Source organism: Serinus canaria, chromosome 20 (genome assembly GCF_022539315.1).
Source record: "Serinus canaria isolate serCan28SL12 chromosome 20, serCan2020, whole genome shotgun sequence".
Taxonomy (NCBI): domain Eukaryota; kingdom Metazoa; phylum Chordata; class Aves; order Passeriformes; family Fringillidae; genus Serinus; species Serinus canaria.
Window position 1 is genome coordinate 8088213 of NC_066333.1, and position 23201 is coordinate 8111413.

At 58.0% G+C, this 23201-nt stretch overlaps 3 protein-coding genes across 4 annotated transcripts; all 3 read left to right on the top strand.

The window, feature by feature from the left end:
* The first annotated feature begins 46 nt into the window (after nucleotides 1-46).
* ZGPAT (zinc finger CCCH-type and G-patch domain containing) lies at nucleotides 47-7751 on the top strand. Its single transcript, XM_009093067.4, has 6 exons — nucleotides 47-1133; nucleotides 1820-1953; nucleotides 2679-2837; nucleotides 3852-3983; nucleotides 4756-5167; nucleotides 5615-7751. The coding sequence occupies exons 1-6, from the start codon at nucleotides 493-495 to the stop codon at nucleotides 5751-5753; spliced, it is 1617 nt and encodes a 538-aa protein (XP_009091315.1). The 5' UTR covers nucleotides 47-492; the 3' UTR covers nucleotides 5754-7751.
* A 40-nt stretch (nucleotides 7752-7791) lies between these two features.
* LIME1 (Lck interacting transmembrane adaptor 1) lies at nucleotides 7792-14869 on the top strand. Its single transcript, XM_018917309.3, has 7 exons — nucleotides 7792-8162; nucleotides 10206-10457; nucleotides 12135-12287; nucleotides 12761-12809; nucleotides 12896-12980; nucleotides 13139-13551; nucleotides 13773-14869. The coding sequence occupies exons 3-7, from the start codon at nucleotides 12172-12174 to the stop codon at nucleotides 14157-14159; spliced, it is 1050 nt and encodes a 349-aa protein (XP_018772854.2). The 5' UTR covers nucleotides 7792-8162; nucleotides 10206-10457; nucleotides 12135-12171; the 3' UTR covers nucleotides 14160-14869.
* A 3373-nt stretch (nucleotides 14870-18242) lies between these two features.
* SLC2A4RG (SLC2A4 regulator) lies at nucleotides 18243-22719 on the top strand. 2 transcript variants are annotated; one of them, XM_030232494.2, is made up of 8 exons: nucleotides 18243-18426; nucleotides 20008-20147; nucleotides 20853-20962; nucleotides 21045-21289; nucleotides 21668-21768; nucleotides 21876-22134; nucleotides 22315-22394; nucleotides 22478-22719. In XM_030232494.2, the coding sequence occupies exons 2-8, from the start codon at nucleotides 20065-20067 to the stop codon at nucleotides 22587-22589; spliced, it is 990 nt and encodes a 329-aa protein (XP_030088354.2). In that variant the 5' UTR covers nucleotides 18243-18426; nucleotides 20008-20064; the 3' UTR covers nucleotides 22590-22719. The 2 variants fall into 2 exon arrangements, with proteins under 2 accessions (XP_030088354.2, XP_050838220.1); XM_050982263.1 differs by lacking the exon at nucleotides 18243-18426 and having other exon boundaries at nucleotides 19625-20147.
* The last annotated feature ends 482 nt before the right edge of the window (nucleotides 22720-23201 follow it).

Consider the following 23201-nt stretch of genomic DNA (forward strand, 5'->3'; position numbering starts at 1 on the left):
CCCGGGTACTCCGAGTGCGGAGCGGGTGACGCGCTGTCCAGCGCAGCCGGAAGTGGGGGCTCTGATGCCGGAAGTGGGGTTGTCATGGCGGGTGTCATGGAGGAGGCTCGCAGGGACTGAGGCGGCTAAGGGCGCAGTGGGGCCGCCGAGGTGGCGGTGGAGGCTCAGGGAGGTGCTGCAGCCCTGGGGCTGAGGGAGCGCCCAGGCTGTGGGAGGAGCGGTGCTGTGCGGGGGCTCGGTGGGGGAGAGTGGACTCCGTGTCGGGGGAGGGCAGGGCCAGGCCCGGCCTCTCCTCGGACTCTCCCGTCGCTTCTTGCCGCCTGTTTCCAGCCGGAGCATCGCCCTGGTCATTTCCGAGGGAAAGAGCGGGACGGCGGGTAGATGTCGCTTCTGCGGGCGAGGACTTGTTATCCAGTAGTGCTTGAGTGAACTCTGAATGTGTTTTGAGTTCGTGGAGAGGACGCGGGCAGAAGCGCCTTTCCTGTGCTGAGAATGGATGAAGAGAGTCTGGAAGCAGCGATCCAGACCTACAATGCCCAGCTGGAGCAGGTGGAGCTGGCGCTGGGGGCGGGCCAGGACCCATCGCAGCAGTCGGACCTGATCCAGCTGCAGGAGGATTTGAAGCAGCTCATTGAACTGACCGAGTCGAGCCTGGTGGCTGTGAAAAAGAGCAAACTTCTGGCCACTTTGGACACAGATGCCTCCTCCTCCTCCCCAGCAGGTCTCCCAGGGCAGGATTCCCACCTGGAGAGCTCTGCCCAAGATGAGGAATATGCTGCTTTTAAGGAAGCCATTGCTGGGCTTGGAACAGATGAGCAGCCTCCAGCTGATGACAACGAGATCTCCTCAGAGAGAGAGGGAGAAACAGGGGATAAATCCAAATCAAAGTGCAGTGAGGAGGAGGAGGAGTCTGAGAGAGAGGAGGAGGAGGAGTTGAGTGGGATGAAGGTTAAAGCCCCCTACTACAGCTCCTGGGGGACCCTGGAGTACCACAATGCCATGATTGTGGGGACAGAGGAGCTGGAGGATGGCAGTGCAGGGGTCAGGGTGCTCTACCTGTACCCCACCCACAAGTCCCTGAAGCCATGCCCGTTCTTCCTGGATGACAAGTGCAGATTTAAGGAGAACTGTCGGTAAAGAGAGAGGGGTGGGAGGGTTCAGAGGGATAAACCTCCTCCTCAAGTGCTCTGCATGGCTTTCTCACCCAGAAAAATTGTGCCTTGGTGTTTTTGAAATGTGCTGTGGTGAGCAGGGGCATGGGTTTGGCTGTTCTCTATAGCTGATGCACAGGTGAAGTGGAAAATCCTGTGGGAAAGATGCAGGGATGTTACAGAACTGAGTGGATGAATTAACAACTGATGAAGTATTTTAAAACAAAGCACCCAGGTCTGTGGGTAATGCCCACATTCCAGTTGCACAGGGAGGTTGTATAGGCTCTGGTTTTGTGGATCTCCACCAGGATCAGCCTCAGTGGTCTGTGCAGGTGCTGGGCTGGAGCTGGGCTGTGAACCTCACCTTTGTCAAGGTGCTGGCCTGGAGCCCTGCCTCTCTCTGATCCTGTTTATCCCCAAAGCCAGGAACTTTTTAATTGGATGTGTCACTAGCAAGGAAGTTTAATTCTCTGGGGTGAGATGCATTCTTTGTCCCTTGACATAAATAACGTGTTTAAAGTGAAACATGAACAACTCTAGGGAAGTTTGACCATGTGCTGTTGTAATTATAATTCTGGTGAAGGTTCCTCACCCCGACACTCGTGTGCATTTCTTTTGAGGAAGGAAAGGATTTTCATTTGAAAACTCCTGTTCCTCCTTCCCTGCAGGTTTTCCCATGGTCAGGTGGTGTCTGTGGAGGAGCTCCAGCCGTTCCAGGAGCCCGACCTGAGCAGTCTGGGGGTGGGCTCAGCCTGCCTGGCCAAGCACAGTGATGGCATCTGGTACACGGCCAAAATCACCGGTGAGGGGGGCAGGGGCTTTCCCGGGGCCCAGGGGGAAGGTGGAGGCTGAGGTTTATGTGGATCTAAGACTTGGCTGCTGTGGTTAATGACAGAAAAGCATAAACAATGTGGCTGCTGCCCTGAACTCACAGTCTTGACCTAGCTGAGGAAACAGTCTGAGTTTTGTCAGGCTAGAGGAGAGAATTGACTGGGAAATGGGAGATAAAGAGCAAGAATGTGGAAAGGAAATGACTACGAGGTCATTAACAGCTCCAGGGAAGAGGGAGGGACTGCAGGAATTTACATGTCTAGTAGGTGAGAATGGCAATAATCTGGTCTTGTTTTAACAAAAACCTGGGGAGCTGGCCCTGCCCAGCAGCTGCTGATACAGGCTTCCCTCTGTCCTGGGAAGAGGGAGGGTTTATTCCCTCTTTCCATCTTTCTTTTAACTGTTATTAAGTCAAAGGGAGCAAGTCTAACTTCTTTTTAATTCCATTTCTCAACAGCCCATCTTTCTTGATTTGTAGAGATAAACTTTTGGGTATCAATACAGGCGCTGTGGAAACAGCTTTTCATTGCAGTGGGTGCTTCCCCCTCTCAGACAGAAATAAAAATCACAGATTAAGCCCAGAATTTTCTAGAGCTGTTCCTTGGGCCTCCCCCCATCCTGTGTCATTCTGCTGGAGCTGACTCTGGTTGAGCTCCCTGTGTGCTGCAGCTCCTGTCCTTGCTGTTCCCTCTGTAGATGTGGACAGTGGTTACTACACGGTGAAATTTGACTCCCTGCTGCTCAAGGAGGCCGTGGTGGAAGGGGACAGTGTCATTCCACCCCTGAGAAGTGAAGATGCTGCTGAATCTGGCGAGTCTGATGCGGACAGTGTGGATGATTCTGGTTATGCCAAAGGTAAGGGAGTGGGGAGAATGTGAGCAAAAGTGACTTGGGATTTTGTTCTGCTTTTCTTTGGGACTGGCTGACTGTCCTAGAGCTCTCACTCTGAGTGTCTCACCTCTGATGAAAGAGCAGTTGATCTCTATGTGTTCCTGAAAGATTGAGAACAGTAACTTGATGTTATGCTATAACTGCAAACTAAAATCTTTGTTTTGTGCAAATCCCTGGGCTAACGAAGGCTGGAGGTTTCCATGGGAACTCCCCACACAAGGAAGAAGAGGGTGTGATATATTAGAATTCCAAGCTCTGAGCCTGTTTCTTACATGTCTGGCTGAGCTGAGTTAATAAGTGAATCAGATTTTCTCATCCCTGGGAGATCCATGGCCCAGGAATGTGAGACCCAAGGAAATGGGAGTGTTGGGTCCTTCTGGTGCCTCAGTGAGGCAGCAGGAACAGCCATGCCCTGTTTTACTGCTGAAAGGTGACACAGAGAGTGCCCAAGTGACTTCTTGGAAGTTGCACAGGCAGCACTGTCCCTCTGGTGGTGCCCCAGCTGCATCACAGGGACAAAGTCATGTCCTAGAGCTCTTTACATTTAACCTGACAGAGGTTATTGGATCCTAATAACACAAAATTAATGCTGTGGCCTGGAGGAGCCTCATACCAGAGACAGGAGCTGGAGGCACAGGATAAGTATTAGGTGCCACTGTGCTAAATTCTACTCAGATGTGTACATTAGTCTGTATTATCACCCTGGAAGGAAGGAAAAGAATCTTAAAACTCCTGGGTGATTCTGCCTGGAACTGGGAGATGGTATGTGCATTAAATCAAGTGAAACCTCACATTTTAGCCACCCCCTGTGCAGTGTTCATGGAAGGTGACAATTCAGTAAGAACTGAGTAAAGCTGGAGGCATGACCAAATGCTTTTAGGGTTGGAGAAGTGAATTGTACTGTCCTGTGAGGGATGCTGCACACAGCAGCTTTATTCACAATTCCTGTTTCACTGATTCTCCTCTTGTGTTCCACAGTGATAGACTCAGGGGTTCCAGAGAATGGGGAATGGACCCCTGCCTGCAGCTCCTCTTTTGGTGGCTGGGAGGCCCATACTCGTGGCATTGGCTCCAAACTGCTTGTTCAGATGGGATATGAGTTTGGAAAAGGTAAGGGGAGAGGTTGATCCTGGGGCTGTTAAGAAAAACCCAGTATTTTGGATGAAGCCAGAGCTTTGCTGTGCTGAAGGCCACTTGGCTGAGGCTCAAGCAATGTGGTAGATCCCAGCAGTGTTGGAGGGAAGAGGGATGAGTTACTTCATGGAAGTGCAGGCATGTGGGGCACCAGCCCCTGTATGTAATGGCAAACAGTGGAGGCACCTGGAAGCACGGTCAAGTTCATGATCAAAGCCGTGAGAACCTTGTGGAATGTTCAAAGGCTGGAGGTGGAGGGGAGCTGATCTGCAAAGCTTCTGATGTCTGTGTTAATGCATCTCCTGGCCTGGACACAGACTTCAAAGCCTGCTGAACTTGCTGCTCCCACCCAAATTGCATCGAGCCTTGGGGGCTCTGGGAGGGCCTCTGTGTCTCCGGTTCTCCCAGAGGAACCAAACCAGTTTTAAGCAGAACCTGGCTTGGGTTCTCCTAGAGGAACCAAACCAGTTTTAAGCAGAACCTGGCTTGAGAAGCTGAGGATGTGAGGCTGAACCTGATTTCACAGAAACCAGCCTGACGGATGCCCTCAGGCTTGGAATCACAAATCTCCTGCTGTGAAAGGCTCCTGGCCTGGCCTTTCCTGGTCCCCTTGGCTCGGACAGAAATTCTAACTTTTGGTACTTCAGAAGCCTCTTGGCTTGTTTTAAGCTTGTGACTGTCAATGTGAACTTGTGGTGGGAGGTGACTCTGAGAGGGGATGCTGTAATGACTCGGAGTCTCTCCTCAGGCTTAGGGAAGAATGGCGAGGGCAGAGTGGAGCCAGTGCAGGCTGTGGTGCTTCCTCGAGGGAAGTCCCTGGACCAGTGTGCTGAGGTGCTGCAGAAAAAGAAGCAGGGGAAGCTGGAGCCAGGCAAATCGAGGAAATGCCGAGCAAAGGGAAGCAGCTCTGGCCAGCCAGGCGGCCGTAAGGCCCCGCGCAACGTGTTTGACTTCCTGAACGAGAAACTGCGTGGGAAGAGCGCTGGGGACAAGGCTGGGGGGATGGCTCTGCCCCAGAGGAACAGCAAAGAGATCTACCACGCCAGCAAGAGCACCAAGAAAGCCCTGAGTGTCAGCCTCTTCCAGACCACGGAGAAGATTGAGCAAACACAGAGGGATATCAGGGGAATCCAGCAGGCCCTGGCGCGCAACATCGGGCGGTAGGAAAATGTTCTTTGGGATCCAGTTTGTGGTGCTTCTGGGGAGGGGTGGGCTTGAAATGAGATGTGGGAGGAACAAGTGAAATGTGTCTGGATGGACTTAAGGGGAAGCGGAGGGGAGGAGAGAGTTCAGTGTGTGCTTCAGATCAGCATGAACACTGGCTGATGTGTCTGGGGTCCTTTGACTGGAATTCAGGCTGTGGCAAAGAGAGGAGCTCTGTGAGGAAAGGTGCTGGAGTCCTTGTGCCCACCTCTGCAGCATTGCTGTTGAGCATCCCAGGCGGACATTCTCTAGCACAGATAGTGCTGAGCATCAGGTTATTCCTGGCTTTCAGCAGGTCCCTTAGGCTAATCCCTACAGGAAAGGGCAAACCCTCCTGGTATGGAACAAGTTGCCTTTGATTTTACCATGCAGGATGACATTGCCACTGTGCTTTTTGCTTTCAGGCACAGCATTGCTGCAGCTCAGCTGGAGGAGAAGCTGGCTGATGCCCACAAGCAGCTGGGGCAGCTGCAGGCCCAGGAAGCCAGGCTACAGCGGGAGCAGAAGAAAGCAGACACCCACAAGAAGATGACTGAGTTCTAGGTGCTGAGGAAGGTGTTGGACTGCAGGAGTTGTCCCTGGTGCTCCTGGCCTCAGAGTCTCAATGAGCTGTCCTGCTCTGCTGGGCTTCAGGCTGCTCAGCCTAAAACTGGGCAAAAAAGCAGCAGTTTCTGGATGCTTCTGAGCTCTTGTGGGAGGGGGAGTAGTGCACATCCGTCCAGCCCCGAAAGCATTCAGTGAATTGAGCCTTGGATGAGGCCTAGCTACAAGGGATACAATTCTCTGCTCTCTTGCACACTTCTTTCCTTCATTTTCCCTGCAGTAGCAGCTCCATCCAGAGTCTGTGGGTGCTCAGGTGTTAACACTGCTGGCTACAAACCAGCTGAGGGGGCTTGGACAGCCCCACATCCTGCCATTAACTGTGGCTTCTGTCTGTGGCCACGTGCCAAGCACAGGTGCAGGCAGGGTCCCAACCATGGCTGGGTGGAAACATCAAAGGTCAAGTGCTTTAGCTGCTCTCTGCCTTTAGGTTTTTACTGTGGGATTTATATGAGAACTCCATTTTTGAGGGGGAGCAGTTCTTTGTAGCCCAGAAAACTGACAGCTCAGAGGTGGAACCAGCAGCCTGGAGCATCAGATTTCAGCAGTTTGACTGTTAAGAGTATCCCAGGCCATGCTGTAGCCAAACTCACTGGCTTGGCATGGAAAACTGCCTGGTTCCACAAGTAGAGTGCCATAGCTGGAGGAATAAGCCAGCAGCATATCAGAATTCCCAAACCTATCCAGGAACAGCTCCACAGGGAACCTTGTGATTTTTGCCACGTTCAGTTGGGTTTTTCTGTCCAAGGTGGCTGACTGAGCATGGGTCCTTTTACTAAAAAACCTCAGGACCCAGATCCAGGTTGGACTGGGCCCTGGATGAGCACAAAGAGCAGGATCTGTTTGAGCCCAGTGTGCAGCCCTGCAGTGGGAGAGCTTAGGGCTGGGCTGGAAGCAGGCCAGGCAAGCCAAATGCTCTTCCCTGCCATGTGGAAAGTGTTTGGACAGAAGGATGTCCTCTCCCCTTGGTTACATTCTGTGTTGGTGGTGGCCAGTCCTTCCCTCAGAGATGCTGGTTTCATCATCTGGTGGGATTTCTGCATTGTAATGGCTTTTTTAAAAAACAAAAATAGTTTGCAATTCATGCCAGTATCTTAAGGACACCATTTTTTTTTTTAATTTAAGGAACCAATTTCCTTTTATTCTGTGAGTAATTTTTCTAATGAAATGGTTCCTTTAGTGCCCCCTTTTTTATCTATCCCTAAGAACAGATTAAAAAACAAGCTGTCAGCCTGGGCAGGGCAGTGCCTGATTTGCAGGGTCAGGCTGCCAAACAAGCAAGAAAATCTGAGACTGAAGATATGATCAGAGCTGTTCAGGTTGTGTGGGATTGCACATTGCTGCAGACACACCTCAGAAACACAGCGAGACAGCAAAACCAAACAAGATGAACATCTTCAGGAAACCTGTGGGAGTGAGTCTGTGCTCCTGAAGAGCACCTGGATCAGGCTGTGATCCTGGTGGATGTGGGATGTGTCATGGGCTGCCTCAGCCACTTCAGCATCCATCGGTTCCTATTGGAATTGGCTGTACTCTCCTTATTGTTCTGAATTTGTGTTCACACACCAGGCTCAGCTCAAGGGTTTAACAATGGCCCTTCCCTCACAAATGACTGTTTGTTTCTCACACTTGAGTGCTAAGTGGTGACAAGGATTAATGTGCCCAGTTTAGCATGGATGCTCACTGAAGTGGCCCATGACTGGAGAGCTGAGCTGGGCAGAGAAAACTTGGGAGTTTATTTTGTGCTCTGAGACTGTTTAACATCATCATCTCTTTAGGAACTGGGTGTATGAGCCCTGTGTCTTTTCTCAGTCCTGTTTTAACTCTTCCTTGGGATCTCCACAGCCTGACTTGTCAAACTCCTATTCCAGCAGCTGCCACCTCCCACCCAGCGCAGTTCACATCACTGATGAATAAAGTTGGTGTTTCTTTTTCCTCCTCTCTCCTTGTAAGGCGTTGTTCATTTGCAAGGTAATGATGATTTGGGGCTCCCCATTCTTTCCTTGTATTGCCCTGATCTCCCGGAGGAGCCGGGCGGGGAGCGGGCGCGGCAGAGGCTGCTCGGGTGTGCCGAGCTTCCCGCCCCGGCTGCGAGCACAGACCCAGCCTACCCCGGGGTGAAGCCACCACCTCCGAGGCCAGGAAGCTGTGGTGTGTGTGCTCTGTGTCTGTGAGCAGCAGGCTGCTCCTCAGGGAGCAGGAGAGCTCAGATCGGGATGTTGGAAATGTGCGGGAGGCCCTGACTGGCACTTGCTGTGGGATAAGAAATGAAATTCTCCAGGCTGGCCGGCAGGGAAGAGAGCACGGTTGGATCCCTGCACTCCACACTCACCGGTTTTTGAGTTCCTACAAGTAAGTGGTGGTGGCTTTCCTGCCTGGGAAATGAGGAATCTGCAGCTAAACTGGGGGAGAACACCTTAAAACCCCGCAATGTGTACAGAAGTGACAGCATTGTCAGAGATGATGGCCAGACTGGACAAGCAGGATTCCTGCTCTGCTCTGCTCTGGGATCCTCTCAGCTGGGTTCAGCTTTGTGAGTTGGGCTCCCAGCTGTGTCATTCCATGCTTTGTGCTCTGTAGCTGGGCTTGAAAGGGAAGCAAAGGTGATGGAGCTTGGCAAGGCTGCTGGGATCCCATGGCTGGGGTCTGGAGGCTGAGAGCCTTTGGGGTGAATGAATTCAGTTCAGAGGTGCATGGCACTGTGGAAATTTCCAGTTGTTTTGTGGGGACAGGAGTGTTGCTGGTGTGTACAATGAGAAAGTGCTGAGCCCCTGTCTCTGGGTGAGGAGGCTTGAGAATGTGGTCCCTGAAATGCTGTCTTCTGAAAACCTAAGACGATGTAGAAGTAGGGCATCTGTGGCAAAGGAAACCACTGTGGCAGGCAGATGGTTCTGGAGAAGACACATCTCCTTCATACAGCCATGCTGCAGTATGGAATCTGGCTTCCCAGAACAGCAGCTCTGAGCTCTCTGCTGGCCTCCTGCTGTGGCTCAGCTCTGCAGAAAGCCTCTTGAGATTATTCTTGCCTTAAAAGAGCATTTTTCTGCCCAAGTCAGTGTTCAGCAACCAGAGAAGGGCAGGAAGAAAGAAAAGTGCTGAAATGGGGTCAGCCTCAAGCAGAGCCCTGTGGTGTGGGCTGACAGTCCCTCACCTGAAAGTTTTAAAGTTGTATTTTCTCAAAAGCTACTCCAGCATGTGAGCAGAGATCAGAAATGCAGGTAGAAGTCTGCATCCAAGTTTTCAGGTATTTGGGTCTGGCATTTATAAGCTGGCACTTTCTAAATGAAAAGCCCCCAGAGGTGCTTGACCATGAAATCTCATTACAGAGATAAAGAAAGTGGGTAAGATCTCATGCCTGCTTTTTTGAAATAGTCTTAAAATTCACTAATTGCACCCCATGGTCCAGGGCAGATTCAGTGTTGTGACTGACTGTAAACAGAGATTTCAGTTTTTGTAATTGAAAAGAAAAAAATCTATCTACTTCTGCTTCTTGGACCTTTTTTGAAGCACAACTCCCTGGGGTACCTGAGCAGAGTTTGCTGCAGCTGTGTGCACAGTTGCTGATGGAAATCAGCTCAAAATGTTCCTCTTGGTTTTGTGCAAATAGGCTTTGAGTAGCTTTGCAGACTTTTTTCTTGCCACCCTGCACTGAAGACTGTGTGGTTTTATCTGGGGAGATGAATCAGAGGCCAGGCAGAATCATCATCAACAGCAGCACTTGGTATTACAGTGAATTTAATCTCGCTTTCAGGAAGCCCAGATGAGAAATTTGCACCTTTTGTAGGACTCACAAAAAACTCCCACATCCTGGAGTAACAGCCCATCTGCCTTAAGGGTTGTTGTGCTGGGGTCTTAAGGGTGAGGCCTTAAGGGTGCCTGTGCTGGGGTGTCACACACAGAGGGCAGCGATCCCTGCTCAGAGGGCTGTGGGTGCTGTCACACGTAGGCAACGGCTGTGACCGCCCTCTCCTTCAAAGCCACCTGGGCTGGGCTGGGCTGGGCTGGGCTGGGCTGGGCTGGGCGGGGGAGCCTCTGCCTCGGGAGCAGCCCCAGGGCAGGGAGATCGATAACTTTATTGGCAGGAAATCCAGGTGAAGGTTTCAGAAGGTCTGGCTGAGAGTTTGCCTTGCAAACCTGCTCAGTCCTATCTGGGTGTCTTTAGTCAGGGGTTCTGCTCGCAAATCTGTGGTTTTGGGAGACCCAATGTGTTGCCCTAAGAAGAGGCTTCTCCAAGTGGCTGCTGAGCCCGAACACTGAGGAGGATGCACAGCACAGTTTCACTGCTCAGAAATCCTGGGGCAACCACCGACCTGCTCTGCAGAAAGTAGGCCAGAAGAATTTCTCTGCGTTCATTCCTACTCAAGGAAGTCTCTCCTTTCAATCTTCAAAATTCAGGGATGGAAAATCCCCCTGCTGTGGGATAAGCTGCCCCGTGTGTGCCTGCCTCAGCATGCTGAAAGCTCCCACCTCGATTCCAACCCCTCACCAGCTGCCGGCCATCAAACCTCACTAGAACTTTGTCTGCTCAGCTCCAGAGCCTGCTCAGCTCTGCCCTGCTCCTGCAGCCCACGATTCCATCCCTCTAATGAGCTGAACGAGTCCAGCGAGGAGCTCCAGGCTCTGTCTAACGCACCGGCCCTGTTGCAGGTAATCCGAATAATTAAAGTATGCTCAGACAGAAAAGCTGTGTTGTCTAATTAAAACGTTGGAAAGGGAACAGCCTCCCCTTCCCAGCTCTGATCTAAGCCAGTCTGTCCAGCCTGGTTAGTCCTTAAAACCTCTCTGTCTCACTTTCTACCTTGAAATAATTGCTCTCCAGGGTTCATGCTTCAGTCAGGGCAGTTTCCAAAGGCATGGGAAGTTCCTAGATAAAAGGATGCTCACAGATAAAAGGGTGCTGCAAATGGGCAGAGACCTTCTGGTTATTGGGGTAAAAAGGTGCCAAAGATGCTGCTGTGTGACCCGGGGTGCAGGGGAGAGGGAACTCCTGTGGGTCTGTAGTAGCTTTTGTGATTTACACAAGGCAGGGTGGCTTCTCACCAGAGCTCATCTGGGCTTTGTCATGTGGATGAAGATATGCAAGAGGGTGGGTAAGAGGTGCTCAGCACATCCCTCTGGATCTCTGGGTTCCCATCTGTGCTGGTGGAAGCTGATCCTGTTCAGCTCTGCCCAGGGACCCTCCTGTTGGCCCCATCTGGATCAGCTACCATGGCTTCTTGAAGCTGTGTTCTACTCCAGGAACTGCCTCCATCTCCTTTCAGATCAGGCATTTCTTGGGTGCTGGTGACAGGCCAGCCTGTTTTTGTAGAGCAGGGTGCACAGAGCTGAGCTGTGCAGAGCTGGGAGACGCAGACACCGGTGAAGGTGAAGGGGTGTCAGCTTTTGCTTTGGGTTTGCAGCGTGCTGGCAGCAGAGCTGGGATGGGGATGGTGGCATGAGAATGATGGGACAGAGGTCACCAAAAGCCTCCTGGGGAAGGAGGTGATCCTGACAGCCTGGGGAGCACCCATGCTTTGTGTCAGGACACCCTCCTGCCCCTGCTGTGGTTTGCAGAGATGATTTTTGCCCTGAGGAAAGCACAGGAACAAGGGCTGGGTTTGGGCAAAGCACAGTTTTAGGCACAGGAAAGGGGTGGGAAGATGGGGAGTTTTCTGCTCTGGTGTCACAGCAGAGAGTGACTGCAGACCTGGGGTTGTGGTGGCACAGGGAAAGTGTGAATCCATTGCAGGATGAGGGTGTCTTGATGTGTTCTGCTGAGGCCAGGGCAGGAGGAGGGAGAGGAAGGAGATGCTAAAGCTCCCTGTTTCCAGGAAATTGAGTCATACTGCCTGTACTTACTGGCCTCCCCTATGCTCAGGAGCGGTGTCACCCCCATCCCGCAGTCAGGGTTGGTGTCCCAGTGTCCCCAGAAAGCGCTCTGTCATTTCTAGGGTGTCTCCAGAGGGTTTTCAGGGGTCCTGGGCATCTCCTTTTCACCATTTCAGTGGCACATTGTGAGCTTGAATCCAGCGGGTTTTTTTTGATTGTTTTTCTCAAAAGGATCCAAAATCTGAAATTTTCCCTGGTGGTGACAGAGTACCCAGTGCCAAGTGTCCACATGGGGCTGGGCACTGGAGGTGTTACAGTGACTCTGGGGACAGCAATCGCTGGCCAGAAAACAGGACACCCGGTGCAATGTTCCCATCCAGAGCACCCAGAGAGACCCCCTGCTGGGGGACTGTGCTGCCGGGGTCCCTTAAGCCCTGGGGTCACAGAGCACCAGTTCATGCCATGGTGAGCCCAGCAGCTCCAGGCTGAACTGCAACTCGTGTTCTCTCTCCTCAGAGCTCAGCCCTGCAGTGGTGCTGCAAGCGGCTCCCCCATGGCTGCAGCCAGCGGCGAGGGGACAGCAGGGACCCGGCTCCTGCCAGCTGGCACTGCCCTGGCCCTGCTTGGTGGCCTGGTCTACCTGGGCACCCTGTGTGCTGCCTGCAAACGGTACGTGCTCCTCCACTCCCCCTCCTGGGGCTGGCTGGGGCTGGGGATTCCTCGGTGGCATTTGGTGGCTGCACGTGGGGACTCTGTGCGCAGCCATCCTGAGCTGGGACCACGGGGTCTGCTGCTCTGCTCACCCCAAACCCCACCTGTGCCTCAGCGCAGCTCTGCCTGGCTTGATCCTGCATCCCTGTGTGTCACAGCCTCTACACCCAAAAAACCTCAGAGGAGCAGCCCAGAGAGGGCTGAGCTGTGAGCAGGAGGGGCAATGCCAAGGGTGGTGCCAGTGGTGCCCTGCACAGCTCAGTGGGATGCAGGATGCAATTGTGATGTCCCCAGCCAGCAGAGAGCCTGCTGTGGGGCTGGGGAAGGAGCAGGATGTGGGTTTTGGGAGTGCCACACTGGGGACCTGGGACACCTGCTCCTCCCCCCTGGTTTGCCATCTGCCTCGGGCTCAGCCCCACTTCTCCCTGCAGGAAGGGCAGGAAGAAGGTCGCTCCAGACGGGGTGAAGCTCGTGGATGAGGTAAGAGCACATCTGGGGTGCAGGATCAGCCCTGGGGGGGGTCTGGGCTCTCAGCCCAGCTTGAGGGTGTCTGTCCCCCCCGGCAGGCCCTGCTCTGCCAGACACAGCTGCGGTCACTCAGCAAGTCGGACACGAAGCTGCACGAGCTGTACCGGGTGAAGGTCAGAGACGGTGAGTGGCCTGGAGCAGGGGAAGCCCAAGGGGCTGGTGGCCCTTGGCAGCATCCTGCAGTCCTGAAGCTGCCCATCATGTCATGGACAGATGTGCCACAGCTCTGGCACAGGGGTTGGTGCCTGGTGCATCCCCTTATTTCCTCTTCTCTCCCACAGTCCAGCGTCCAGCCAGCCTGGATCTCCCCAGTCCCACGGCCCCTGGGGGTGAATCCTTGCACAGCTCTGGCCTCCTGCACCGTGAGCTGCCCCAGATCCCCGTCCCTGAGCCCACAGCCACCTCCCCAGCCCCCGACCAGACCTACTCCAACCTGCTCTTCACCCCGCTGCGGAAACCAGCGCCAGACGCTGTCTATGAGTGCCTGGCAGTGGGGGAGGAGGGCACCCCGGTGCCCCCCATGCCAGCTGGCACCCAGGTATCCCCTCCACGGGCTGTGCATGGGGCAGCTGATTACGCCTGTGTCCACAAAGTGAAGAAGGTGGTGTCGGTGGAGGTGCAGGATGGGGCTGTGGCAGGACCCTCTGGAGCACAGCACTGCTGGGATGGTGCAGGCAGTGCCCCTCATGCCAAGGTACAGTCTGGGGGACAGCAAGGGTGGGGCACATGGGGAAGGGTCATTTAATTCCCTCTCCTAGCTGTGCCTGTGTGTGGAGCAGGGTATAAGTTAGGATCCACTGCCAGCACCCTCCTGGGGGGCTGTCAGAAGGTGTGGGGGACAAAATCATGAGGGTACCCTGCAGTGGGCAGGGATTGCCCCCAAACATCCACCCCCAAAAAAATTTCCTTTTGCAGCTGGAGGAGATGTACTCGACGGTGTGCAAAGCCACCAAGAAGAAATCCCCAGTCCCTGCATCAACCCCGAGGGCTGTGAAGGAGGGGGGGTCTGGGTGGCCGCCCCCCTGCCAGCAGGAGGGGGCCCCAGCAGCCCCAGGTCCCCCTGACCCCTGTTACGAGTCCATCAATGACAGAGCATGGCCTGCTCAGGCCCATGGCCCTGACCCTGACTATGAGGCTGTGGACATTAACTGGAAGAAGGCAGCAAAACGGGACAAGCCAGGGAAGCCCTGTGTCCCCGAGAACCTCTATGAGAGTGTGGTGGATGTCTGGGCAGGGGGGTCCCGGAAAGCCTCTGCCCGGACAGCAGCCAATGGGCTGGAGGTTTACATCACCAACCTATAGCCCCCCAGGAGCAGGGGCAGTGCCATAGGGGGGTCCCACCTGGCTGGACACCACTGGGTGCCAAAGGGACAGGTGCCAGCAGCTCTGTGCCCACCAGAGCCCTGTGCCCTGCACTCACTCTCTGTATATATTTTCTGTTACTTTTCTTCGAGTGTCCTTGTCCTATCCCAGCCCAGCTGGTGCCAGCAGTGGTGGGATGTCCCAGGATGGACAGTTTGGGGGTGCTGGCTGGGACCCCAGTGAGACAGGGCTGGCACTGGCATCAAGATGGGAACAGGGTGGGGACCAGACACGTTTTGGGGCAGGGGGGTGGCAGGGCTGCAGCCAGCCCCATGCCTTGGGCTGCAGGAGCAGACCCCCATCAGGAGGTTTCTGCCATGCCTGAGGGTCTCTGCCCTCCTCACACTGCCTGGGGGAGAGCAGGGCCCCCTCCAGCCCCCAAGAAACCCTGAGAAGCTTTGCCCCTGTCACAGAACGTCCCTTGTTACGGGGAGATGGAGCTAGTCCCATGCCTGCATGGAATCATAGAATATCCTGAGTTGGAAAGGATCCAGAAGGGATTAGTGAGTCCATCTCCTCAACCTGCACAGGACTACGCAGAAATTTCCCGGGTGTGGGCTGTGGGGTCTGCTCCATCCTCCATTCCCACCCTTTCAGACCCATGCAAGGTGTCTCCAGGGATTACCATTAAAAGGCTGAGAGAAGGTTTACACTCTTCAACTGTGTCTAAATCCCTGGTTCTGGGGGCTCTTGCTGCTGCTGCTGCTGCTGCTGCAAATGGTGCTGAGAGAGCAGCTTTGAGCACGATCTGACTGTGAGTGCACCCGCCCTGGATGGGTGGTTTGGCACCTCTGAAATGGGGACACACAGCCACCAAGAGCTGCAGTGTGGGGTGATCTGTGCCACAGCAGAGCCTTACACAGGGCTGCGGTACAAGCCAGGCTGTGTTTGCTCAGCATTTGCTTCCTTGCTCACCTCCCCATCACTCCTGTGGGTCCTGCAGCCTCCACGTGCCAAAAAAACCTGGGTGAGCTGGATGTGTACCAGAGCTTCAACTTCCCTCCTCTCCTCCCCGGTGGAGAGGCAATGACGGTGGCCCTGTCACATGGCCAGCGGCTGCCTGACCTCGTGGCACGATGGCGTGCTGCTGGCTGGAGCCGGGTGGAACCTGCAGCCCCCGGGCCGTGCCGTGCTGTGCCGGGCTCTGTGGCAGGAAGCGACGCGCCAACCCTCAGCATCTTTGCCCCTGCACCGCGGCAGGTGAAGAGATTAAAACTGAAAACGCAGCGCTCAGCAAACCCTGCTGAAGGTGTCAGAGCTGGAGGCACCCCGGGCGTCGTCAGCCCCGCGCTCGACGCCAAACCACAGCCGCCCTCGAGATCTTCTCCCATCCCCCTGCGAGATTAGGGCGCTGATAGAGCACGGCTGGTGCCGCTGCTGCCGCGCTCTTCCTGCTGCCACTCTGCCACAAGCACGTGTGGGCTCCCCCCATGCTGCCCCAGCCGCATCCTGCCCCTGCTCCTCTTCTCCATCATCCCAGCACACGGGGCTGGGTCCCTCCTGCACCACCTGAATCCTCTGGGAGCTGTTTTGGGCTGTGATGCCAGGCACAGGAGCATCATTTCCGTCTGGGGTCAGTGAGGCTTCTCTCCGGTCCCTGAGCTGCCCGCAGGGATGTGGGTACCACGGTACCACCTCTCTGGGGAAAGGCAGGCTCGGAATGGCAGCAGGGAAGGAAAAGCTCTTGCTGTGGCGGAGCTGAGGCAGCCAAATTTGGTCTTCAACTTGCCTCAGCAGCAGCAGCAGCAGAAGGTGTGCAGGGCTGCCCGCTTGCCCGTAATTCCTGTGGGGCTTGGGAGAGCTGGACTCAAAGAAGAGAACTGCCCAGTCCTGAGGGTGGTGGAAAACGTGCCCGAAACCCTGGCTGGAGGCTCGAAATGTGGCTGGTGAATGAAGAACCCATCCCAAACATCACTTGGAGCCTCAGGGTCTGCTCGGAAGGGTCGGGTTGGGGTCGGAGCGAGGGGAGAGGGTAGGGCTTGGAGTACCCCCACTCAGCCCTGAGGGACAGACGTGTGCGGAGCTCTGTCACACTGCGAGGGGATGGTGCTGCGAGGGACGGTGCTGAACGGTGCCGTTCCCACAAGAGGGAGCGAGCAGGAGCCCAGCGAGCGCCCTAAGAGGCCGAACAGGGCTGCAGGTCCCCGTGCGCGCTGTGGGATGTAGCACGGTGCTGCAAGGCGCACACTGCACTGCGCGACACCTGCACGGTGTGACACCTGTACGGTGTGACACCCTGCACGGCGCTGTAGGGCGCTCTGTGCCATAAGGATCCGCACCCCCATGTCCCTGCAACCCGCAGGGCCCCGCAGACCACACAGCTCTGTGGCTGTCCGGCAGCACAGGGCTCTCCACCCAAACCAGCCCCACACCCGAGCAGTCCCAGACCCCGCCTAGTCCCCCACCCCTGAAGCTCACCCCCGTGTGGCCCCGTCCCCCGGCAGCCCGGCAGCCCCAGCAGGCAGCCAGGGGACACGGGCAGCGCGGGCACTGCCGCGGCTCCCTCGGCACGACCGCCTGGGCCAGGGGCATCAGTCCAGTCCGCAGCCAAGCCCTGGCAAGGGCACCCGGGTACCACGGGGGCATCTCCCAGGGATGGTGATTCCTGGGGGAGTCCTGTGCAGGGCCAGCAGTTGGACTGAATGATCCTTGCACGGCCTTTCCAACTCAGGAGGTGCTATGACCACTTTTTAAATTTGGGATGTCCCTCTGCCGAGCCCCACTGCCCGGGCCGGGGGTCGGGCTGGTGGCACCCTGTGCAAGGGTGGGCGATGCTCGCGGAGTTGCACAACACCGAGCGGAGCTGCCGGAGCCTCCAGCTCTGCGCTTCGGCCGCCGTTAACCATTAAACCAGAGCGGGGGCGGCCGCGGAGCCTCCCCCGGGCCCCACAGGCTCCGGCAGGGCTGCGCTAACGGGGGTTGCGGGATCGGACTCCCCAGGGACGGGGCAGATGGGGAATAAAGGCTGCTGCGGCTGTGGTGCTCCTCCTCCCCTGCTGCCCGGGCGGGTTTTGGGGCCCCGCGGGTGTCCCGGTTCCCGGCTGGTCCCCCGTTCCTGTGGCTTGCAGGGACACCCCGCGGGCGGCCGTGCCGGGATGGCACCGGGCGCTTGGCCGGGTTGGTGGGGGTTTTCCCGGTTTGCTCCTTTTTTCGCTCCTAGAAAAGCACCCGGGCTTGGCGCAGCGTGCAAGCGGCACCTCCAGCCCCACCTCCACCAGAGCGGGGAACGAGGGGCGGCCGAGCACCCCGGGAGCCAGGCTGGGAACGTCCCCTCCCCAGGCAGGGGATCCCCGGGGAGCCGCCCCAGCAACCCCGCAGCCCCCGAGCCGCGGGAATGGGCCGTGCCCGGCAGCCCAGGGCTGCTGGGGGACAGGCGGGGGGGCACAGGCGGGGGCCACCATCCGGAACAGCCGCACGGACTCTGTCCCGGCCTTCAGGGCTGGTCAATCCAGCAGGAGCAGGAGCCGGTGGCTCCTCGCCGCCGTCCCGCGCGTTTTGGGGCAGGTGAGGAGCAGAACGAGGGTGGGCGCCAGCCGGAGCTCCCCAAACACCTCGTGCACCCCAAAACTCCTCGCACCCCATGTGTCACATGGACCCCACAGACCCCCTGCACTACAGGTACCCCCTGCCAGCCCAGGCACCCAGCGCACCCCAGTGCCCCCCAGAACCCCCTGCACCCCACGCACTCCAAGCATTCCGTGTACCCAGGGCATTCCATGCACCCCACATGCCTGGGTAGCCCATGCTCCCCATGGAGCCCACGCACCCCCTGTACCCCCCACGCACCTCAGCACCCCGAGTACCTCCTGCACCCCTCGCAGCCCACCCACACCCAGATCCGCCATTCTGGGGGTTTTTGGCAGTGATTCCTCGTGGTGGGCAGGACTGACGGTGGAATTCGGGACTTCTTTCCTGGTGGGAACGGCGCACACACCCCAAAAGTCCAGACCACACCCCCTTTCTAGCAGAAGGTGACTCTAACTTTTGGGGAAGCCCTAGAGCTGATGGGGGAGCCCTACAGGCGATAGGGGATTTAAAACTTTGGAGAGAACTTTGGGTGGAACCTATAAGTTTTGGGGAGTATAACTTTGTGAGGAGCTCTGCAACGTTTTAAGAACCCCTCTATCTTATCGGCAGCCCTATAATTTGGTGGGGGACATCGCTTTTGCGCGAATCCCCAAATTTTAATGCTGCGTGTTTCACCCCGGTAAGTCCGCAGGAGCCATCGGGAGTTTTGCGGGATGCTCCGCGGTGACGGGATCCCCGCGTTTATTTGGGCAGCACCCAGAACCCCGCGCCGTAACAACAAAATCGGAACTTTGGGGGGGTCCTCTGCGACTTTTGGGGAGCCCCGCGAGTTTGGCGGGAAATGGGGGAGTGACTTCACGGCGGCCCCGGGGGTGCCGGCGTGGACTCAGTGGTGAGCGGGGGGTGACCGGGGCGGCCCGGCGGAGGTGCGGTGGGGTTTTTTGGGGGGGGTGTTTTGTTTTTGGGGGGGTCCCGCGGTCAGCGCGCGCGGCGGGAGGGCGGGGCGCGCGAAGATGGCCGCTGCCGGCGGGGGCGTGGCGCGGCCGGAGAGGGGGGCGTGGCCGTCTCGCGAGGGCGGGGGCGTGGCCGCCGCCAGCGAAGTGGCAGCGGGCCGCGGCCAATCAGCGGCGCGGAGAGCGGCGGCCGCGTTCCAGCCCGCGCGCTCCGGCCAATGGCGCGGCGCTCGGGGGGCGTGGCCCTGCCGGCGCCGACACCGGGGCCGCGCGCGGCGGAGCGCGCTCCCCCCGCCGGGCCGCGGCCGCTCCGCGCATGGACCCCCCGCGCCCGCCCGCGGTCCTAATGCCCGCCCGCCGCCGCCGCCGCCCGCCGCCGCCGCCCGCGCCGCCCGCCGCCCGCGCCAACGCCGCCAAGGTACCGGGGGGCGGCGGCGGAGACCGGGGTGGGATCCGGGGGAGGCGGCGGGGGGGCGGTGACAGCTGACAGCGGCCCGCCCGAAACTTTCCCCGCCGGTAAAATGGCGCCGCGATGGGATAAACTTTGGGGGGCGGGAAGGGGGGGGTTGTGGCGGCGGGGCGCGGAGGGGGCTGGTGGGTCACAGCAGCCGCACCCCCGGCGGTATCGGCTCTCCTGGATCGCTGGCCTTTGGGATCTTCCCGGGATCTCCCGCCGCGGGGATCCGCCCGGCCCCGCCCCGCCCCAGGGAGATCGGCCGGGATCCGCTTGGAGCGGGATCCGCTTGGAGCGGGATCCACTTGGTGCTGGATCCCGTGGGATCTGCCCGGAGCGGGATCCACTCGGTGCCGGAGTTCGAGGAGCGGTGCCGGTGTCTGGGGCTGGCCTGGCAGGCACGAGTGCGCTCCCAGCTCTGGGATAGCCGCTGCGTGCCGGCTGATCCGCTGAGAGCGGGATAAACTTGGGATGTGGATCCCTAAGGTGTAGATCTACACCGGGGTGTGGATGTGGGTGCTGCCACCTTAGGGCTGCGTTGCCAGGAGGGTGTCAGGTCGTCTCCTGGCTCTGTGGAGATCCCTGCTGGATCCCTGTTGATGCTCAGCCAGTGGGTGATGGTGCTGGCAGCAGCATCAGTGGGCTGGATCCCACTGCGACCTGGTGGGATCCACTTGGGATTTACCCCAGGGGCACCCACGGGGTGGCTGGCAGGGAGGGTCCCACCACAGCCCTGCCTGGAGGCGCTGATCCAGCTCCCCAGTCCCAGCTCCCCATCCCACCGAGGCCGTGGGGATTCCTGCAAAATCCGCTGCTCGGGGATCCCTGCTGCCCGCTGCCGTCTCTCCCGCAGGCTCCGCTGGGATCCGAGGGCTGGCTGGAGGAGCCGCCGTCGCGCCAGGAGGAGGCCATGCTGCGGGTGCTGGACGCGGGGCTGGAGCGCTGCCTGGCGCTGCACTCGGCCGTGCAGTGCATCCCCGTGCCCCGGCACAGGTAGGGACACCGGCACGGCCGCCACCCTCCCGCCGGCACCGGCCTTGCTGCGGGAGCCGGGATTCTTTCTGCAGGAGGACTTTGGCTGCTGTTGGCCGTGCCGGGGTCCCCGGCGGTGAGCGGCTGTCCTGCCATGGCAGCTCCGGGGACTCCCAGCTGGGAGCATCACCAGGTTATCCGATTGCAAAATGCTTTCGGGTGCTGTTGATCTCTTGCATTTTTTTAAATCTAAATTTTTTATAGTTTTCTTCCTATCTCAAGGAACTGTTTGGCCTTAGACAAGCCATCCCTGTGTCCCTGGGCAGGGTGCAGGTGCCAGTACCCTCCAGCACAGTGCTGCCCACAGTCATGGAGGGTTGCCCCTGGCATGGAACAGGCAGTGGCATTTTGGCAGCTTGGCTGCACATCTGCATGTGCCATGCCTAGGGGAGTTCCAGCCAGCTGCTGGGATGATCCCTGTAGGGGATGGCAGCATTGCAGGGTGCTGCAGGATGTGGGGCACCTGTGAGTGCCTTTCCACCTGGTGATGCTGCCAACATGGTAGGGCCACTGAGACCTTGTGCCACCTCTGTACCCCCACAAAAACCACCCTGGGATGGGTACAGGCCACCGTGGGTCCTGTCACCTCAGTGGGGGAGGGAAAGCAATCGAGGGTCCCAGGGGGCCTGTCCATGGTGACACAGCCCCCTCTGCTCTCGCTGGCAGGAAGCTCTCGGGCAAAGCGGGCATTGATGAGGTGATGGCAGCTGCGGTGCTCACCAGTCTCTCCGCCAGCCCGCTGGTGCTGGGGAACCCACCGACCACTCATGCCCCAGGTGAGAGCATGTACCTGTCCTCCCATCCCTGGACGTGTGTCCCACAGCAGGACCTGACCTTGCTCTTCCTCCTCCTTACCAGAGCCTGGCAGTGAGGTCTGGAAGGAGGCTCCTGCCATGTCCTCCAGCTGCAGCAGCAGCAGCAACACCAGCGGGGACTGGAGCTGGGACCCCTCCAGCGACCGATCCACCCCCTCCACCCCCTCACCCCCCCTCTCCAGCCATGTCCCCAGCACCTTCCTGCCTGGCCCACTCCCAGATGAGGGCCCTGATGAGCCCGATGGCACCCACTTCGTCTTTGGAGAGCCCACCCCACGGAAGAGGAAGGTGGGATGAAGCTGGGGATGATGATGGGGGTGAAGTTGGGTTTTGGGAATAGTAAGGATGGCAGTGAAGAGGAGGATGAGGTTAAGGATGGGGATGACAGTTGGGATGAGGTTGGGTACGTGAGTGAGTTTGGGAATGGGGATAGTGAGGATGGAGATGAGGAGGAGAATGACATTTGGGCTGGGAATGAAGAGGATGAGGCTGGAGATAGGGGTGAGAGCTGAGATGAGTTCGGGGATGTGGGTGATGATGGGGGTAAGGTAGGGGATGACAATGAGGGTGATACTTGGGCTGGGATGACAGTGGGGCTGGAGATGAGGCTGGGCATGAGGATGAGGATGGAGATGGGGCTGCCAATCTGATGCCTCTCTCCTGCAGAACTCCACCAAGGTGATGTTCAAGTGCTTGTGGAAGAGCTGCGGCAAAGTCCTCAGCAGCTCCTCAGGGATGCAGAAGCACATCCGAACTATGCACCTTGGGTAAGCACATGGGGTACCCCTGGACACACCCAGACCCCCTGGTACCCCCTGCAGGGTCCTGTGGTGCTGAGGGAGGGTGTCCCAGCCAGCCTCTGCTCTCCCTGCAGCCGGAAAGCCGACCTGGAGCAGAGCGATGGCGAGGAGGATTTCTACTACACGGAGCTGGACGTGGACATGGAGGCACTGACTGACGGGCTCTCCAGCCTCACCCCGGTCTCTCCCACCTCCTCGGTGCCTCCTGCCTTCCCTGGCCCCGAGGCTCCTCTGCTGCCAGCACTGCCTGTCCTCGACCTGGCCCTGGCCTCCCCCTGCAGCCCCCCGGGGCCCCCCGGCCGCTGCCACGTCCACACTGACCACGCGTACCAGGTGGGGGGACAGGGATGGAGGGGGACAGGGGTGGGGTGGGATAGGCATGGAGTGGGCACAGCAATGAAGTGGGCACAGGGGTGGAGTGGGACAGGGATGGAAGTAGGGACAGGGATGGAGGTGGGGCTGCTGCACTCCCTCATCACCTTGTCTGATGACGGTTGTGTCCTCTCTCTCCAGGGCTGCCGGACCCCCCCACGGCCACCCGTGTCCCCCACTGTCCCCACCCCACCACCACCCAAGCCACCGGCCGTGCCCAGGTGAGCCATTGCCGTCGTGCCCCACCCTGTCCCCTCTCCCCCGCGTGTGTCCCCCGGTTGTGACTTGTCCCCTCTGCCCGCAGGCGGCCGCGGGGCGAGGCCAAGAAGTGCCGCAAGGTGTACGGCATGGAGCATCGGGAGATGTGGTGCACGGCGTGCCGCTGGAAGAAGGCGTGCCAGCGCTTCCTCGACTGACGGAGCCCCGCCGCTCCCTCCTTCTTGCACATTTTGCACTCGAGGTGCCTTCGCGCCCCCCCCCCGGCCGCCCCCCGGACTCAGGGAACGGCCCCCCGAAAGCTTTATGCACACACACAGCCCCCCTGCCGCGGAGCTTCTCCCCCCTGCCTTGTTTTCCCTTTGGAAATAAGCTAAATCCATCGATCCAACCCCTCTCCTTGCCGGGGGGGGCTGGCAGGGGGTGTCTGGCTGCTCCCGGCCCCCTCCCCACTCCGGTTTGGGGACCCCCCCATGGCTGAAATAAGCTGTGCCTGTGGCCGGCAGGGGCTCAGAAAAGGGGGTGTCTGTTCCTGCCCCCCGCCTGCTCCCGGGGGGCAGCCCCAGTGCCCAGGGCAGAGGTGGGCGCCTGCCCCCCCTCGACCCCCCCCAGGGGGGTTTTTACTCTTTGTAATGTCATTTCTCTCTCTCGTTTTGGGGAGCCCCTACCGGGGCCATGCCCCGGGAAGTGCCTGCAGGAATGCGCCCATTTGCACTAAGCCAAACTGCACAAAGAGGGGTTTTTTTGTTTTCCTTTACTTTTATTTTTTTTCCTTCGTGTGGTTTTTATTTTTTAAATAAAATATATGAAAA

What these genes read in the sequence shown, in the direction of transcription:
- ZGPAT (XM_009093067.4), top strand. Translation starts at nt 493, where the DNA reads ATGGATGAAGAGAGTCTGGAAGCAGCGATCCAGACCTACAATGCCCAG. An exon ending in AGATTTAAGGAGAACTGTCG is followed by an intron (nt 1,134 to 1,819) that starts GTAAAGAGAGAG and finishes CCTTCCCTGCAG; the next exon opens with GTTTTCCCATGGTCAGGTGG. An exon ending in CTGGCGCGCAACATCGGGCG is followed by an intron (nt 5,168 to 5,614) that starts GTAGGAAAATGT and finishes TTTTGCTTTCAG; the next exon opens with GCACAGCATTGCTGCAGCTC.
- LIME1 (XM_018917309.3), top strand. Translation starts at nt 12,172, where the DNA reads ATGGCTGCAGCCAGCGGCGAGGGGACAGCAGGGACCCGGCTCCTGCCA. An exon ending in CTGTGTGCTGCCTGCAAACG is followed by an intron (nt 12,288 to 12,760) that starts GTACGTGCTCCT and finishes TTCTCCCTGCAG; the next exon opens with GAAGGGCAGGAAGAAGGTCG. An exon ending in CCGGGTGAAGGTCAGAGACG is followed by an intron (nt 12,981 to 13,138) that starts GTGAGTGGCCTG and finishes TCTCTCCCACAG; the next exon opens with TCCAGCGTCCAGCCAGCCTG.
- SLC2A4RG (XM_030232494.2), top strand. Translation starts at nt 20,065, where the DNA reads ATGCTGCGGGTGCTGGACGCGGGGCTGGAGCGCTGCCTGGCGCTGCAC. An exon ending in ACCGACCACTCATGCCCCAG is followed by an intron (nt 20,963 to 21,044) that starts GTGAGAGCATGT and finishes CCTCCTTACCAG; the next exon opens with AGCCTGGCAGTGAGGTCTGG. An exon ending in ATCCGAACTATGCACCTTGG is followed by an intron (nt 21,769 to 21,875) that starts GTAAGCACATGG and finishes CTCTCCCTGCAG; the next exon opens with CCGGAAAGCCGACCTGGAGC.